General features: G+C 36.9%; 2 protein-coding genes across 2 annotated transcripts in view; both read left to right on the forward strand.

The window, feature by feature from the left end:
• Window positions 1-19,386, forward strand: part of RALYL (RALY RNA binding protein like) — a 680,251-nt gene that overhangs the window by 247,317 nt on the left and 413,548 nt on the right. The window lies entirely within an intron of this gene.
• On the forward strand, window positions 16,607-18,220 carry LOC110578664 (glutamyl-tRNA(Gln) amidotransferase subunit A, mitochondrial). The gene has a single exon (XM_021688193.1). The coding sequence runs from the start codon at window positions 16,637-16,639 to the stop codon at window positions 18,218-18,220; it is 1,584 nt and encodes a 527-aa protein (XP_021543868.1). The 5' UTR covers window positions 16,607-16,636.

The following is a 19,386-nucleotide window of genomic DNA, read 5'->3' on the forward strand; positions in this document are numbered from 1 at the left end:
TAATCAGTATTTTTCCTTTTGTTTGCTATCCACCCAACAGCTGTTCTAGAAAGATTTAAGATAATCTAGAAGGATATTTAGTACATAATTGTGAACCAAGAATAATGCTTTATAGCTCAGTACCCAGTGTATTTGAATTTTTAATTTTTGTATTAAAACTGTATTACAGACTTCATTTGCACCCTGCATATCATAGACCTTATTTTATTTGGGAAATAAATCATTAAATTTTTCTCATCTTTTAGCCAGATAAACTGACATGAAGAGGAGATGACTACTGATCTTTAATATTCATTTATATTTTGTTATCCATAATGGATTATGCTATAAAATTTCTAGTTTTAAATTATCTTCATTTCATTCATTTGCAGCATATTTGAATTAATTGGAAAACATGGGCTCCCTCTTGTGACAAAATCAACGATTTTAAGTGTTTTTTTTATGCCAAACTAAATCACACATCTTTGTCATTTTAATTGTTTTCAAATAATATTATGTATACAATTATTTAATCATTTAATATTTTTCTTTTTTCTGACAATTATTCCAGTTTTTTGAAAAAGACAAATCAAATCAATTTTTGATTCTAATGTATGTTTAAAACTGTAAATAATGCCTTAAAATGTGGAATGTCAAAGTTGTGTTGAAAATATCAAGGAAAAGAGGAAAGACCAAATTTAGCTTTTGTTATTTTGTATTTAAATGTGCTGTTGGATGTTTTTGAAAACTCTTCGGAGAAATTAAATTAGTCCTTGTAATATTTTAATCGACTGGCACTCCAAACTATGCACACAGTTAACTTTATATTCTGTATGTTCCTCATGCTTGATAACTATGCTTGTACTTCTAAAATGCTCTGCAAACTCGGTGTGTCTATTGTTTCTGCATTCCTTAGGGAAGCAGCATGCACCTTGAAATACTGGAAATGCCCACAATGAGGTCTAACCAAGAAAGAATAAAAATCACAGTTATTTTTAAAATGAAAAATTATATGCTGTGTATCTATGTGCCTGTGTGTTAGTGTGTGTGTGTGTGTGTGTGTGTACATGAGAGTGTAGTGAAAAGAAAGAAGGAAGGAAGCAAGGAAGCAAGGAAAAAGGAAGAAGAAAAGAAAAAAAGAAAGAAAAAAGAAAAACAACTAATAGTTACATTCACGGACCTATCTCGGAAAGGGTCTTTTAAGGTCATCTTAATAGCAGGCTGTGAGTTAAAAGAACTGGGTTCAGTCGTGGCTCTGTCATGAAGTACCTCCATGCCTTGAGCAAGTCCTTTTCTTTGTTGGAATGTCTATTTTCTTACCTGCATAATAAGGTAATTAGTCTAAATCAGTGCTTTTTGACTTATTCTCTCCAGGACCGTATCTGTGGGAAATAACATACTTCCATGGCTCACTTGAGTGTTAACTATTAAGGCTATGTCTTTGGGGTGACAGAATAGGGACTTTGGTGGTGGCAGGGTATGAATATAGACCTCAGGAGTGCGGGATATAAAAGCACAGCCTCGGGCGCCTGGGTGGCTCGGTTGAGCGACTGCCTTCAGCTCAGGTCATGATCCTGGAGTCCCGGGATCGAGTCCCGCATCGGGCTCCCTGCTCAGCGGGGGGTCTGCTTCTCCCTCTGACCCTCTTCCCTCTTGTGATGTCTCTCATTCTCTCTCTCAAATAAATAAATAAAATCTTTAAAAAAAAAAAAAGCACAGCCTCAGATGAGTATGATGTCTGGGAGCTGAGGGGTGCCAAGGAAGGAGCCTTTCCTACTGATGAATAATGAATAAGCTACTATCCCGGTCTTATCTTCCATGGTTCTGTAAAGACTGAAACATTTTGGCAATGCCGGACTGGTAGTTAGTAGGAGAACCAGGACTGGAATTTTACTCTCCCACGTATACTATTTTTTTTTTAATTTCTATAATTCACAGATAGCCTGGCATTTTGCTGGAGTCATAAACCATAGGCTGTATCAACTTAAAATTCAAGGGACAAGTTTCCTTCCCCCTCCACGTCCTGTCAGACTGCACTTCCTTGCACAGGCCTCCTTAGGTCATGTGTATCACTGGTGTGACTTGGCGGGATTTCAGTCTGTGGCTCTAACTGACATATCAGTAACTGTTTTTCATCACCTTTGTCACTGGTGTTGCATTTTGCCCCGAGAACTCACGTGCCGTCTGCCCCCCTACTCAGGGTGAGGCACAGGCTCTTGAGCAGAGCAGCTGCCACGTCTTCGCCTTCTCAGAATGCACTCTGGCCGTGAAACCCTCTCGCCTGGATCCTGGCTTCTTTTTGTCATTGCTCCTGGGTTTCTCTTTTTTGAGTGAAACCTATGTGGATGACTTGCTTAGCCTTTGAGTTTCCTTTTATTTCTGACTCTATATCTCAGAGCATGCACAGGTCCACCCTCTGTGGTCCATAGACCAATCCTTCCCTTTACCCTCCTTTATCCAAGTCCCGATTCACTGGAGAGAGTAGGTAAGTCAAGCTAACAATGAACAGCAGCAGGGGGCGGCTGTAAACTGCTGTTTAATACTATTGTCACTCATTCATTCTTCAGTTAGACTGATAATATTTATTGAACGACTGCAATGTAGTAATTTGATCCCTTTTGCTCCAAGAAACTTGGTACTACATGAAGACCCTTTGTGGGAAGCCCAGGACAGAGAATTGGTTCAGATTGTTCAGGGAGAAATGAAAAAAGAAGATGAATATGGATGTATGTTAACGTAGACAGCCAGAACCAAAAATGCGTGTATGTTTTTGTTCATTCAGGAACACCTGATATTTGCCTTCTATGTGTTGAATGCCATTTTAAGATTTGCACCAACCTGGATGGATGTAGAGGGTAGAATGTTAAGTGATATAGTCAGTCGGAGAAAGACAAATATCATAGGATTGCACTCTTATGTGGAATTTAATAAATAGAATTTAAGAAACAAAACAAGCAAATGAAAGGGAAAAAAGAGACAAGCCAAAAAACAGACTCAACTATAGAGAACAAATTGATGGTTATCAGAGGGGAGATGGATGGGGGGATGTGTGAAATTGGGGACTAAGAGTACACTTATCATGATGAGCACTGAGTAACTCAGAATTAGTAATTCAGAATTAGTAACTCAGAATTCAGTAAAATTCACTGAGTAAATTCTATTGAATCATTATACTGTACACCTGAAATTAATATAACATTGTACGTTAACTATACTGGAAGAAAAAGATTCTACCAAGAAAGACGTGAGGGAAGCGAATACATTATATAATGTACATTATATCATGGGTAGTGGTGGTAGAACATAGAAAACCTAGTGCTAAGCAACAGCAAGAGCCCTCATTCTGTGCAATAGCTTTTGTACTGAGGATTTTGTACGGCTTAATGTGTAAATGTGATTATACGTAAGGAACCAGAGTCGATGTCAATTTTTGTTGTGGTGGTTGTTCAAATAGATAAATTACTAGGAAGGGGCTTCATCGATGGAAGGAAGGACCTTCCATTTGTTACCAACTACCCTCCAGCTCACCCACCCTACTACATTAGTTCCTTAACCTAAGTGTTGGTGTTTGTGTGCATGTGGGTGACTGTGTACATATATATATGGTAGGCAGAGTTTAGAGGTTTTGTGGTTTGGTTGTTGACATGTTTGAATTGATGAACAATCCATAGAGTTTCCATTTGATTTGTTAAAAATAATGTTAATTAAAAAAAAAGATTTTTTTTGCCTCAATTCAGTTTCTGGCTCCTTGCATAGTGCACAATTTGTGAAGAGAGATGATGAGCAACCTGCATACAGGATTATTCACACTCTAGAATTTGTTCCCACTTAACAAAGTACTGCTAGAGGCTGGTTCTTTTTTCTGCAGTAGGGAAATAACTTCAGAATATTGTCCCTGTGACTCTCTGAATTGGGGAATCCTTGACCCTAGTTAGTAAAAAGCCCCAACTAAAGACAAGGAGACGACTGGCATGCCTTTCCTGAGTCCTGGGGATTTGTACTCTCAGCGTTTGGGGACTCACCTCTCACAGCCTGAAGCTTCTGTCTGGTCCATCAGTGAGCAGGGGAGCTGGTTAGGTGTCTTATGGGTGAAACATGAACTGAGAATCTCATCGCAGATGAAAATCTTAGGATATGAGAGCTTCATGTATATTTACTCAGTCTCTGCATTTATAAGGCTTTAGTATTGTGCTTGCTGCATAGTGGATGCTGGGGTTATGGAGCTTCTTCCCCTTTCTCTTTGCTTTGCATTGTTTCAAAAGACATTCAGAATCTGAAGCACTGTAATGGGCCACTTTTATCTTCAAATGTAATGATAATATGCAAGTATCCAGCAGACATGTGATCCAATCCAATCCAAAGGATGAAAGCAGAATATTAAGCTCGTACCATAGGTCTTGCTTGTGAATGGTTTGATTTTCTTCCTGGTCTTACTGTTTCTGTGCTGATTGCAGAATGATTTCCTCTTAGGATATTAAAACATAAGTCCTTAAAGACAGAACTTTGCTTCTCCTACAGTAGGTCTGCATTTCTATCAATCTTCCTTTTTGTTTTTATTCATTGTTGTTTTCATTCAGACAGAACAGGATTGCAGGAGATGCAATCCTCTCCCCAGATGTAAAAGTGGGGGCTTTGAAGCACTTAGCACCCGCCGCAGCAGAGAGAGACAGGGACGCTATGTTCCTCGATGGTTTCTGGAAAATAAAAGCATATGATCCCCTTGGAGTGCTGCTGGCAAAGCTCTTTCTCATTACTCAAAACCCTTTCCTTTTTGGTTGTATTCTGCCTTTTACTATAAATGTCCCCACACGTTCTTTGGCTAAACCCAGGGACTGAACAAGGGATTTGCTGCTTTTAACTGTTCACTGCCTTCATGCGGTGGTTCCCAGCCCTGGCTCCCCAACTCTGCTCCACCTGAGAATTTCTGATCAGTAACTTGGAACATTAGCTTTTTGAAGCAAAGGTTCAAAACCAATGCATTTTCGTGTAGTGGGTGTTTAATAAATTTCAACTGAATTTTAAAAATGGACTGAGTTAAATTTTAATTTTTTCCTCAAAAAAAAAAACTCTCTCCCCTAATTGATTTGCATTATCAATTTTATTCTTCCACCTAATCTTTCACATTGCCTCATGATATGAGAAGGCAGGGAGGGAAAGGGGCAGAGGATAGTGTGCTGATACATACAGTTTCTCTTATTTCCTCACTTTTAGCCTTTACTACATTCTAGTGCAGATATTCAAATACTTATCTCTTTTTAGTAGACTGTGTGATCCTTGATGCAGGGACTATATGTTACTCATTTTCATGTCTCAGGACACAGGCTTGAGTCTGAACTTGCAGAAGTTGTTCAGCAAAAAAATGAATGAATGAATGAATGAATGAATGAATGAGTTGGAGCATTGTTCATGATTTTGTTTAAAAATGTATCTGAAAAGTGCTCAAAGTATTTTAATTTATACATATAAATAAGGCTTTAGATATTACTCCAGAAAATGCCATTTAAAATGATATAACATAAGTTACTAAATCAGAATGCTTTAAAACTAACAAAGGAAATCTATAATTTGGTTTCTACACAGTTTACATACATATTAAGGAATGATGACTAAGAAGATGACTGCTTTTAAAGAACCTGGGAGAACTGGGGAACTTTTGACAGGGGAAATCAGAAATGTGCAGTCCAGTGAAGAATTAAACTTCTGGGAGTAATAATATGGGCTGATGCACTCAATATAGCAGTAATGCCCTCTGAGAAGGATAGGAAATAATTCAGTTCCTTCAGGCTGCATGGAAGCTAAATACAGTATGACAAGAAATAGTAGCAGCACTCATTATGTCTGATTGCTAATTACCCCTTTGAATGATTCAGTTATGCCTGCTACTAGATAATTAGTTTAGTAATTTATGGCTGTGGCGCAAACTAGTATTTTAATTTTCGCAGTACAGTTTTCACAATACCTACAGTTCAGATAATATCTTTCTTTTTTATTCAATTTTAAATTGCTTTTTTGAAGGCCTATGAAAGAGCAAAACTCCTTGCATTTTTTTCCACATGTATTTCATGCAAAAGTTAGACACTTTATGGAATTTTATTTAACTTTAAACAGCAGGAAAATAACATCTTATTGAGTCCTGTTTCATTATGTTTCATTTTTCCAATTTTGTGGGCAAAAAGGGGTGAAAAATTTTTAAAGATTCTATCAAATGACTCAATTTAACAGCTGCCAAATTTCATGTTCCAAAAAGACATTGAGCATTTGATAATCTACCTTCTTCCCTTTTTATACATTTCTACTCTAAGGATGAGCTCTGTTTATGTGGCGTACAAACAAATTGAGAACTATCAGACCTTAGGAAAATTCTGACATCATCTCCTCCTTTTCCTATTTGAGTAGATGTGATTAATTCGAGCCAAAGAAAGTAGAAGTGAGTCACTATGGGTGAATTTTGGCCTTGGATCAGTTCCCTCTTGAATCCACTTGCAGTCCTCCAATATTCCAGCTACTTTGCGGGGTTTTGTGGTAAGATAATGGTTATTTTCTTAAAATACTCGATCATCTTTTGTAAGCATTTATTTTGGGTTTAGTGTTCCCATCAACCTTTAAGTTATTTCCCAATACAGATAGTGGTAAGAGAGTAAATCCAGGAAAGGGAGAGAGGGAGAGGGAAAGGTTGATACTATGGTATGTTAAAAAATTTTCATGACTCCAATATAGTTAGTCTGCAGCCCAAAGGCAACATTGATCAATGAAATTCACATGACAATTTCAGTTTAATCATGTTTATTTTATTTGTGTATGTAGGGAACACACTTGCCAAATTGTTGAGCGATACTATGAATTAAGATTTGACTTAAATAATGCCTCACTTAGATACTGGATTATGAGATTTGTATTCTGAGTAGCTGATAGAAAAGTTGCAACTTCAAGATCACTGTAATTAAGAGTAGGTAATTTTTGCAATGAGAGGGAGCACTGAAATGTTTGGAATAACAGAAATTTTTTAATTTCATTAGGTATTTGGTATTGCCATCCCTAATATATGAAAATGATTGCTTTTAGTATTAGTCAATGCTACCAGACACATTTGCCTTATGGCTAAGAGTTTTCAACTAGCATCTTAAAATTAAAAATATTTGGCAATTACTTGTCACTCCTTATTGCTTTCCATTTGGTACTTTGTTTTTTATTGTAATAAAATTACAAAATGCCCATGGTTTTTGCTTGCCATACTGTTCTTGTATCCAGTATTTACCAGTGCTGGATCAATGTTCTAAAGGGCAGCCCTGACAGTGTTATTTCAGTGAACATCAGGCTGGTGTTTATTACAGGCTGAATCTATGCCCTTTATTGCCAACAGTCTTACTTGAAATATGTGTTCCTTGGCCCATTTAATAAATGGTTCCCCATAGATATGGCAGTGCAATTCTTCCTTTTTTCTATAGATTTTTTTTTTAAAGTTTCTTACCCATAAGGCAGTCTGTCTAACCATCAAAGCATCATATTGACCTTTCCAACTTTGTTCAGGGTGACAGTTGGCTAGTTGTTGACACTTCTTTTTTTCCTAAGTTGCTAACTAGAGCTCAAACAGAGGTTTGTGCTGCCAGAAACTAAGCCCCTCCACTGTCTTCAGATTAGTGATATTCTGCTTTACTTATCTCAATACTAATTGTTTATATTCTAAAATAAGATGCGGCTGTTAAAAAGTATGTAAATGTATCAGTAATAAGAGGCAGGATTTACTGTGGTTAGATTGTTGTCAATATGATGACGCTCAGTATATTATGATCTTTTTGTTCATATGATGAATTTACTTTGGTTCTCCTCTCACTGGTAAGAAAAAAAGGAAACATTGGTTTTTAATATAGATATGGTATGTTGAAAAAATTAGTTGTTGATAGAACTCTTTGGAAGGAAGATATTATAATCTTGTATTTACATTATGAGTCCCAGCAGCTGAAAATTTTTTCAAGAGTTAAAGAAGTTTTGCCGTGGCTCTCAGAATTGTGTTGTTCACATGCTTAAAATAGGTGCAGTGCAGTATTTCATACTGTCTTATCAGAGCTTTTAAATAATTAGACTGTCATAGAATGTGATACTTCTGAGTGCTAAGAATTCTATTTTTAATTCTTTGATATGTGATATTATATTACATTACTTTATATGAATAAGTGATATTTTTCCATACACAGAGGTGTGTGTGTGAGGGTGTGTGTACACATATTTAGTTCTTGACTGTTTACAACATCCAGAGGTGCTTAACAGTTTCCTGAACTAGAGACTCTTCAGTATAAGCCATTTCAGACATGATATCTATGAACGTAACGCCGTGAGAGAGCAGTGAATATGGTTATGGTGACTGGTAAGGAAGCAACATTTTATCATATAGTTTATTTATCCTGTTAAGTTTGTTGAGCTGCATACCAAGAAAGCACTTCAGGGGTAAGGAATATAAACAAGAGCAAGCCAGTGTCCATACCCATGAAGGGTTTAAAAGCTAACAAGAGAGATAAATGCACACATGTAATCTACAAACAGTCAAAACAAGAGACTGCAGTCAGAGAAATGTACTCAAAGTGTTAAGGCAGCCCAGAGAAAGGAAAGGACAATTCATATAGTCTTGAATGATTGTCTCAGACTGATGGTGATATTGTCCTTATTCAGGGGCACAGTGTCAATGACATGAACATCTCTCCTTCAGAAACGAATTAAATAAGGCTGCTAGTTTCATTATTAATATCATCTCAAATGAATTTCATTGGTTTAAAAAAATCTTGTGTACACTGGGAGCATGTAGGTATAAGCAGACAAAGAGAATGTTTTAGAGCCTTAAGTGGAAATGAAACTTTGCCTTTCTCTTTGCTAAATCTTGTACCCATTTTATTTATTTGTTTCCTTGTTTTTGCCAAATGCAGGTGTAGACTAATTCAGTCATAAACATAAGACTGGCAGAAATTACGATTCGGGTATAAAATCATGCTTAGGATTAGATATAATAAATGAATTTCACATACTTCCAAAATTCCAATGTCAGAAGTAGCATAACTCTGGTCAGGGCAGCCTGAATGCTTCTACCGGGAACAAAATAAATATACTGTGATGTGAGGGTCCTGCCAGGTGGGTACCAGCAAGAGAGATCTAGAACTTCTTCCAGGTAGGGAAGACAGTATGGACAGAATGCTTATCCAGGCCAGAGTCATATTCTACAGATGTAAGGTTGTGGTGGTGACAGTCAGCGTCAGGTAGACACACAATTAGAGATCTAGAAGTTCTCTGCTTTTTCAGGGAGGTGGGCCAAACCTGTTTGAAAATTTGATGTGAGCTTTCAAACTCTCCCCAGAAATTGCACATACATACAAGACTGCTATATATAACTTCATGGGCTTCACAGACTACCCGAAACCTTTGCCAGGTTAAGGACCCATGGTTCAAGTGGAGGCAGAGATAATGAAAAGAGGGTGTTTTCCTACAGTTGATAAAGACCCTCTCACATTTCAAATCAGCCTGACTGGCGTGCAAGGCGATGTCCTTGTCCCAGATGGAAACTGCAGTTGAAAGTGGGAGCCAGGGGCCTGGGACTGGTGATCATTCAACTGACCGGTCACATGTACTGGCCGAATCTTTGATGACACCTGTTTTGTGTCCTCCCTCACTTGGCATATTCTTTCTCATGTAGTTTAAGAACTGATTCATACCTCTCATCCATCAGGAAGCTCTTCCCTAACTCTTTGGTACCATGATTATCCCCTAATTCTCTCTAATAATAGAGTTACAGCTTTTTCAGGGACCAGATTATGTTTCATTCATTTCTGAGTCCCTGTTCCCAGCACAGTGCCAGGCATGTGGGAGGGACTCAGGAAATCTTTATTTTATGAATGAATAAAAGCCAAAAAATGTGTACAGCAGGTTTTTCTCTGCTAGAAACTAGGATACACAGCTTCAGAAAGACTAAATCAATGCATAAAAGATTCATATTATCTGAAACAAGCTATTTTATGTGGACTCAACTGGGAAAGCTATACCTAGTGTAACATAAAATGCACTGCCAAGCAAAGGGGAACAAAAATGAGCCAAGCATCAAACGAATTTGGGAACATTGATCAGGGAACAGTTCTGAAGTAGAGCCCTATTATGGGAGTAAAATCTCTGAGTTAATTGGAGTCCCCTGATTGTTCAGCTTATGTCATTTCAAAACAGACTGTTCTTCCTTCATGTTAACCCTTTTTTTCTTTTGAAATTGTTCAGGGTTTTAGGACTGGAAAAGGCATACCTGGAATCTGGTCTAGAAGATAAGGCATTTACTGTGGAATACAAAACCAGAAAAGTGGGATTATTTTTTTCCAACAGGAAAAAAGAGTACATTATGAGATAAGAAGAAACCTTTATTCAGAGCAAGGGAAAACAAATTCAAATAGAATAATTCTGCAATTTAGTCGTCTCCCAAAAGTACTGATTTCTGCTCAAATAAGTATCCCACATTGCTCAGATTTTGGTATTTGGAGAGAAAAAGATAGTATTTTATGGGATTCTGGACCACTTTCTTCATATTGAAGAATCATGTCATAGAGGACTTAAATATCAAAAAATAGATTTAACCTAAATCTGATAGCACACAAAATCAATCAGAAACCCTAATGAGAAGTATCAAAACCTTCCTTATATTTACTTATTTTCTTAAACATTAATCAGTTAATTTAATTATTCAATTCTTGCTTTTAGGAGCTCTAAGTTAACTGGACTGAAATCATCTTTAAGTCAATTTCCATATAAATTTCCACATCTGTCTTGTCACCGTGATTGCAATCTTAGAAATTTATTTGTCACCCCTCCAAAACTTACATAAGAGTTTAACCTGATCAGTTCTTCTAGTCTGACTGCCTAAAAACTTTCTAGTGGCATCTCAGCTCCAACTTGTCTACATCCATGCTGTTTCTTCTGCTTGGAACCCTAACCCCAACCTCATTTTATCTGATAACCATGTACCCCCTACTCATCCTTCAGAACTCAGCTCAGGTTTACCTTCTCTCCTCTTTCAGCCTATTTTAGATATCTCTCCTCTCTGTTCTTGAGCAAAATGCACACAACCGTAAAATGCAATTGTCTCTCTGGCCCATCTTGGCTCCTCAAAACAGAGACTGTGTGAGGAGCTACCCCAGCGTGCTTAGCACAGATGAGGGGCCATTGTAGGTTCTCAAATGCTTTTCAGTAGATTAATGGATGACCTTTCAAGCTCTAGTCTTATGCTCTTCTAAGCACTTTACATTTATTTACTCATTTAACACAGCATCCTTCTGAACTTGGTATCGCTGTTATACCAAAGAGGAAGCCAGAGGATACTGAGGTTTAGAGAGGTTAACTCCTTGCCTAAGGTCAGACATCTAGGAAGTGGCACAATCACAATGCTGATTCTAGGCATCTGTCTGCAATGCACATACTTTTCCCTGTTAGGCTCCATTCCCTGACTTGATTGTATCTTTGAAAGTGCAGGATTGTTGACCTTGTTCTGAAGAGAATGATGACTGATTTATTGCATATCATGCATGTTCTAAGTATTTATTAATCTCTTTCTAGTAATTAATTCAATATTTATTGCATCCCTATTATGAGCCAGGAATATACAAATGAACAAGAGATACACTGACTTGCAGATGACTGAGATTCATAAGGGCAAACAATCTTTTGTTAACATTGCATCATAGGAACTTTTGGTCTGTTATTTCATCTTAGAGTTAAGTGCAGTTGCATTAGTCAGAAAATTCTTAACAATTTCATTCCCTATCATTTAGGCATTTGACTCTGACAAAGATATTAAAGTACATTTCATAGTGAATTATCATAATTGCCCTCTGTAGATGCTTGATTTTAGGAGTTGCTTTGAGCATCCATACATTTCTCTGTAATACACAGAGTTTATAAAACTATCAGAAAATATAAGGACTAATCTGAAATTCAGAATCTTTATTTTATTTTTGTACTGACAATGCAAATGCTTATCTCAAAAAATCTTATTTTATTCCCTTTTCATAGCCAAGCACAACTTTAACACTTATAGAATCTTTGTTTCCTTTCCAATTGTCATAGAAGAATAAATGTAATACAGGGTATGGAAGTTGTATTTGCTCTGCGTTAATAAAAGCAATAAAAGCTGTTTTCTCCCATCCCTAAATTATGTAGCAATGACTCATAGAGCAAATAAGGGGATATTACAAGGTGTGATTTTCACAGCATTTTTCTGAACCCTGCTATGGATAATATAAACATTGGAGTACACTTTTAAATTTTTAAATGCTCCTTGATGACAGGAGTGGTTTTCATTTTTGTTTTTATGGATAGCATTTTCCTTTCTTGAATTAACTGTAATCTACTTAGCCATTTTGCTATCTACCAAATGTCCTGAGGAGTTCTAACTACACATGACGTGCTGTTGTGCGGTATTCCAGAAAGAGGACATATTAATGTTTAGAAACATTTCTCTACAAGAACAGAATCACTGTATAATTCCGCTGTAGTGTGACATCACTGTAGATTTATAAAGCTTTGTGGCTTGTGTGTGTTGTATGCGTTCTCTCGTACCTTATGCCATGTCTTATGTCATTACCCCAGTTATGGGCATCACTCAGCTATTGCTTGTTCCTCACGTCCTTTTATCTCAACATTAATCGCACTCTTTCATTTCTTATTGATAACAAACACAATTTTATGCCAGAGTGCAAGTGTAATTTTTTCATAATTTACCAATTATGCAGTCTTTTAAGAAAAAAATATTTTTAAAGTAAATCCTCTAAGAGCCTTGACTGCAGTGTGCTGTTTTAAATCATCAAAACACTGATTAATGATGACCACATGGTTGTATTTTGAGATGATGGGTGGTAACTAGCAAAGCAAGAGGTAAGATGTAATGCTTTGTTCAAATTTTTAGTGTGGAAAATGTGATTGATGAGTGTATTTGTGCTCTCACTCCAAAATTAACTTCTTTGAACTTCTGAGATATGTAGCTATCTATCTCACCTTCCAGAATGAATAATATAATAAGTTAGGGATAAGGTATGAATCATAGTGCCTGGTACTTAGGAAGCAATAAAGAACAACTAAAAGTAATTCTAGTTTAATTTGTCCTTTTTAAATACATATGTCATGTAATCGATTATGGTTGAATTACAATCCTTACGGATACCTATATTTGGTATGGATACCTAAATTTGTACTGTCTTAAGCCTGTCTCATTATTTGTGTATGCCCTTTCCCTTTCTGTTCATCTTGAACTAACGAACTTGAATTACTCACCCCTTAAACTGAATTTTAGTTCAGACAATGTTATACTTTTTTTCCTTCATGTTTCTATAACTCTTTTTGTTCTTTTGTGTTATTACCACTTAACCACATTATATTGAACTTGTTTAGGTAACTGCTTTCCGAATTCCACAATGACATCCACGAGATACCAAACTCTGTCTCACTTATGCTTTTGGCCCAGGGCCAAGCAGTGTCTGCCATATAGTAGATTCTTCATAAGTATTTTTTAAACTGTTGAATTGTTAATCGTATGAAAAAAAACTTAGGCTTCTGCTTTACTTTTATAGCCAAGTTAACATCCTGTTAACCTCAACTTAATTCTTTAATTTGTCAGGAAATAACATTTGAATTGCTTGAGATAGTCAACTTCAATTGTATTTTAATAGTTACTTGTATTTGACAATTGACTTTTTTTTTCTATTTAAGCGGTATTACAGATGTCAAAGATGATAACTTGTAGTCCTGCATCTTCATATCCCAGTCCAGAGTAAATAGTTGTAGAAATGTCCATACCGGTTAAGCCATGAGGTCATAAAAGTATAATTCTCTATTTCCAACCATGACATAAAATTGAATCTTTTTACAACTTATTCTAGAGGACACTGTTAAGGTTTTATTCCAAATCTAAAATTGTTCTTATGTTTATTGTTGATTATATCAAGTCTTGAATCTTGGAACAGATATTTATTTATCTTTCCAAATTTGGCTTCACATGACAGTGTTATATGCTTTCTTCTAGTCTATAGAGCTGCTCCATTATCCTTTCTTTCTTCTTAAAGAAAAAAATGCATTGAAGCATTTGTCTGGAGGGAAAAAACATTTCACATATAAAATATATTTTGCAATCATGTAAAAAGAAAAGGTAGGTCAAAGTTGTAACCTACTAGTCTTTGTAATGCTACCTTAAGATTATGACTGATAGGAAGAATGATGTATCACATAGAGAATATTTTAGTTAACTTGAAAACATAAAAATAGGATTTTATTTTATTTATTAGGCATTAAACTAAAACATCAGAAAACAGTGTTGATAAATGGTTATTTATGAAGCTATCTTACATCATAAACAGATGAATTTTAGCAGATTATCCATCCCAAATGCAGTATATATGTTTTTCTTAACATGAAGTAAGAAAGCATGAGAATAAAGAATTCCTTGAGGGAAAGAAATCATTGTGATCAGTTAATTTGATTATATTTTCAAATCAAAGCATTTGGTATTAGAAACTCTGAAACATGGTGAGAGTAAGATGTAAAAAAATAAAAAGTTAATAAGCCAAACAACAACTACAAGTCCGTTTATTCATTCATTATTTTAATTAATGGAATAGATGTCTATGGAACAGGTGATTGTATATGGTGTGATAAATGCTATGATTAAAGTCTAACAAAAGGGTCCATAAAATAATCTAGAAGGGATATCTAACCAAGACTGAGGGGTCTAGGAAAATTTTCCAGAAAATATTAGACCTAAGCTGAGTCTTAAAAATATAGGAGGTGTACTGGTGACCAGGAAGAGAAGGGAAATAAATGCATTTTCAAGAGATGATTAAGAGGTTAGGGCAAATGTGGCCAATCAGGGAATTGCATTGGAATATAAACTGTAAATGGAAGTCAAGAGACTTTAAAATGAGGCAACAAAGGCTCAAATCATCAAGAGCACTGTGGGTCACTTTAAGGAGTAGATCCTAAAACAGCAGGGGAGTCATTCAAAGAGGTTAAGCAGAAGTGCCAATATCAGCCTCACATCCTTTTCACTAGAAGAATGGATACAGGTATGTTTGCAACTAAGGGGAGGGGAGAGCCTGGAGAGAAGGGAGACACTTCCCCCTTTAATGTCTTCTATTTTCTCTATAAAATCCTGAAATCATCTCTTGTGAGTGAGGAAGAAGAGAGTGGAGCAGTGTGTTTATGGAATGAGGTGAAGACTTCGAATACCATCTCTGGGGAAATGGGACAGAGAACAAACCAGGGAAGCTATAAGAAGTGAATGTTGCACAATGTAAAACTACCACTTTGGTTTGTCTTGGCACTGGCTCACATACTTTTTCTTCTTGCTTGGAAGTCTGTAGGAAAGGCCAGAAAACAGTGCCAGCTAAGTCCCTAAAGCATAGAAATCTCGGTCTTAATGTTGATCTGAAATTAGGTTTTACCGGATATAGGAAATAGGAACAAGGGTTAAGGATGTTGGAGAGCATCCAAGGTAATGAACTAGGGGATCTTGACTGGGTAGATAAGATGAGGCAGACAGATAGATATTTAAAGCTGGGTAGTCTAAACATGTGTAGAAGGAGCAAGGGTATGAGAATCTTGAAAGGATAGAAGGGTATTTCGAAAGTGTTGAGTATTGGAGCTTAACACTCCAAGGGTGGAAGAATTGTGGAAAAGTTCAAGAGAGTCACCTGAAAAACTATTAGAAACAATGATATAATTTTGTGAGAGAGCATAGTGAAAATTAATTTAAACAATCGATAGTCTTAAAGAATCCCATCGTGGGGTGCCTGGGTGGCTCAGTCGTTAAGCGTCTGCCTTCGGCTCGGGTCATGATCCCTGGGTCCTGGGATCGAGCCCCGCATGGGGCTCCCTGCTCGGCGGGAAGCCTGTTTCTCCCTCTCCCACTCCCCCTGCTTGTATTCCCTCTCTGGCTATCTCTCTCTCTGTCAAATAAATAAAAATCTTAAAAAAAATAAAAAATAAAAAAATAAAAAATCCCATCGTTTTTACTTTTAGGATTTATTCACCAGGAAATAATTTAGGAGGCACAAATATTTTTTTTTAAATTTTTTAAGAGGCACAAATATTATTAACAACCTAAGGTGTTCATTAGAGCCTTGAAAATAATAGCAAATGATTGCAAACAGCTTAGAAGTACAATAGCCAAGGAGGACTTAAATAAATTATGATAAATCAAAATATTTGTGGAAGCATAAATTGGTAGAACCTTTATGGAAAGATTTGGCCTTGTCCATCAGTTTTAAATGCAAATACCATTTGATCAGGAATTCCACTTCTAAAAACGTACCCTGTAGATATATTTTACATATGCAAAATCAAGAATGCACGAGATAATTTGTTGCTGCATTGTTTGTAAGATAAAATGCCAATCAGTAAGGAACTGCCTGGGCACATTATGGTGTAGATCCATTTAATGGAATAATATGAAACTATAAAAACTAATGGGAAAACTCTATTGATGTGAACCATCCTCCATGATACATTGTCAATTTAAGAAGAAAACAAAATTCTGGAAAGGCGCAGTAATGATCAAAGATGGCTGCGCCCGTGTGACCCCGGCGTGGGTGTTGACCTCTCTTATTCCTCCTTGTCACCTGGGCCTTATGGTGGCAGGCTGGGCACGAGGACCATGCTGGGCCGGACCCTCCGAGAAGTTTCTACAGCACTGAAACAAGGCCACATTACTCCAACAGAGCTCTGTCAAAAATGTCTCTCCCTTATCAAGAAGACCAAATTTCTAAATGCTTACATTACTGTATCAGAAGAGGTGGCCTTAAAGCAAGCTGAAGAATCAGAGAAAAGATACAAGAAAGGTCACTCACTTGGGGATTTAGATGGAATTCCCGTTGCAGTAAAAGACAACTTTAGCACGTCCGGCATTGAGACGACATGTGCATCAAACATACTGAAAGGTTATGTACCACCTTACAATGCTACAGTTGTTCAGAAGTTGTTGGATAAGGGAGCTGTCCTGATGGGAAAAACAAATTTAGATGAGTTTGCAATGGGATCTGGAAGCACAGATGGTGTATTTGGACCAGTTAAAAACCCCTGGAGTTACTCAAAACAATATAGAGGAAAGAGGAAGCAGAAGGCCCATGGTGAGAATGAGGATTCAAATTGGCTTATAACTGGAGGAAGCTCAGGAGGGAGTGCGGCGGCGGTAGCAGCGTTCACATGCTTTGCGGCTTTAGGATCAGATACAGGAGGATCGACCAGAAATCCAGCTGCCCACTGTGGGGTTGTTGGTTTCAAACCAAGCTATGGCTTAGTTTCTCGTCATGGCCTCATTCCCCTGGTGAATTCAATGGATGTGCCAGGAATCTTAACCAGATGTGTGGATGATGCAGCAATTGTGTTAGGTATGCTGGCTGGGCATGACCCCAAAGATTCTACCACAATACAAGATCCTGTTAAACCATTTACACTTCCCACTTTGGCAGATGTGAACAAACTATGTATAGGAATTCCAAAGGAATATCTTGCACCAGAATTATCAAGTGAAGTGCGATCTTTTTGGTCCAAAGCTGCTAATCTCTTTGAGTCTGAGGGGGCCAAAGTAATCGAAGTGTCCCTGCCTCACACCAGTTACTCAATTATCTGCTACCATGTATTGTGTACATCGGAAGTGGCATCAAATATGGCAAGATTTGATGGGCTAGAATATGGTCACAGATGTGACATCAACGTGTCTACTGAAGCCATGTATGCTGCAACCAGGCGGGAAGGGTTTAATGATGTGGTGAGAGGAAGAATTCTCTCAGGAAATTTTTTCTTATTAAAAGAAAACTATGAGAATTATTTCATTAAGGCACAGAAAGTGAGACGACTCATTGCTAATGATTTTATGAATGTTTTTAACTCCGGAGTGGATGTCTTGCTGACTCCCACCACCTTGAGTGAGGCGGTACCATACCTGGAGTTCATTAAAGAAGACAACAGGACACGAAGCGCCCAGGATGATATTTTTACACAGGCTGTAAATATGGCAGGATTGCCAGCAGTGAGTGTCCCTGTAGCCCTCTCAAACCAAGGTTTGCCAATAGGACTTCAGTTTATTGGACGTGCATTTTGTGACCAGCAGCTTCTTACAGTTGCCAGTTGGTTTGAAAAACAAGCACAGTTTCCTGTTATTCAGCTTCAAGAACTAATGGATGATTTTTCATCAGACTTTGAAATCGAAAAGTTATCTTCTGTTTCTCTAAAACAATAGTGGTAAATACAGCATGCAAATTAAAATAACTTGAAGATTTTATATTCAAGAGAAGTCGGATGATCTTGCTAAAGTCCTATAATTTGGTTCATTGTCAACACAATCATTCCTTGGAATCACTTTTTAAAAGCTCCTGTGATGGGCACCTGGGTGGCTCAGTCGTTAACCGTCTGCCTTCGGCTCAGGTCATGATCCCAGGGTCCTGGGATCGAGCCCTGCATCAGGCTTCCTGCTCTGCAGGAAGCCTGCTTCTTCCTCTCCCACTCCCTCTGCTTGTGTTCCCTCTCTCGCTGTGTCTCTCTCTGCCAAATAAATAAAAATATTAAAAAAAAAAAGAAGAAAACAAAATTCTGAACAGAGTGTGTGGTATAATGCCATCTATATAAAAAATGAGAAAATCCATACATGTATTTACACATATATATGTATAAGTTATTTTTCAGATAAATTTACAAGAAAATAATAGCATTAGTTGCTAGTGCGAAGAGAATTTGGGTGGTGAGGGAGACAGCAATGAACAGAATTTCATAACATTTTATCATATATCTTTTAATTCTTTATGAATTTCGAATCATGAGGATGAAATACCATATGATTTTACTCATACGTGGAATCTAAAAAGCAAAACAAACGAAATAAATAAAAAGCAGAATCAGATCTATAAACACAGAGAACAAACTGATGGTTGCCAGAGGGAAGGGGGTTGGGAGGTGGGCAAAATGGATGAAGGAGAGTGGAAGATACAAGCTTTCAATTATGAAATCAGTAAGTCATGGGAATAAAAGGCACAGCATAGGGAATATAGTCAATGAGACTGTAACAGAGTTATGTGGTGACAGATGGGAGCTACACTTGTGGTGAGCATAGTATAAAGTACAGAGAAGTTGAATCATTATGTTGTACATCTGAAACTAATGTAACATTGTGTGTCAACTATACTCAAAAAATTAAAAAGAAAAAAAAATGTACTACCATTAGGAAATTTTAAAAATCAAACTATTGTAACAAATCTAAGTATAAAAGTAAATTTTTTTACTGACTTGGAAGTATGTTCAAAATAATGAGCTTGGGGCAGGGGAAAGAGAATTATAAAAGGATATATATATATAATAAATATATACATATATAAATTTTTTAAAGGGTATACATATATATAAATATTATAT

Source organism: Neomonachus schauinslandi, chromosome 4, assembly GCF_002201575.2.
Source record: "Neomonachus schauinslandi chromosome 4, ASM220157v2, whole genome shotgun sequence".
Classification (NCBI taxonomy): domain Eukaryota; kingdom Metazoa; phylum Chordata; class Mammalia; order Carnivora; family Phocidae; genus Neomonachus; species Neomonachus schauinslandi.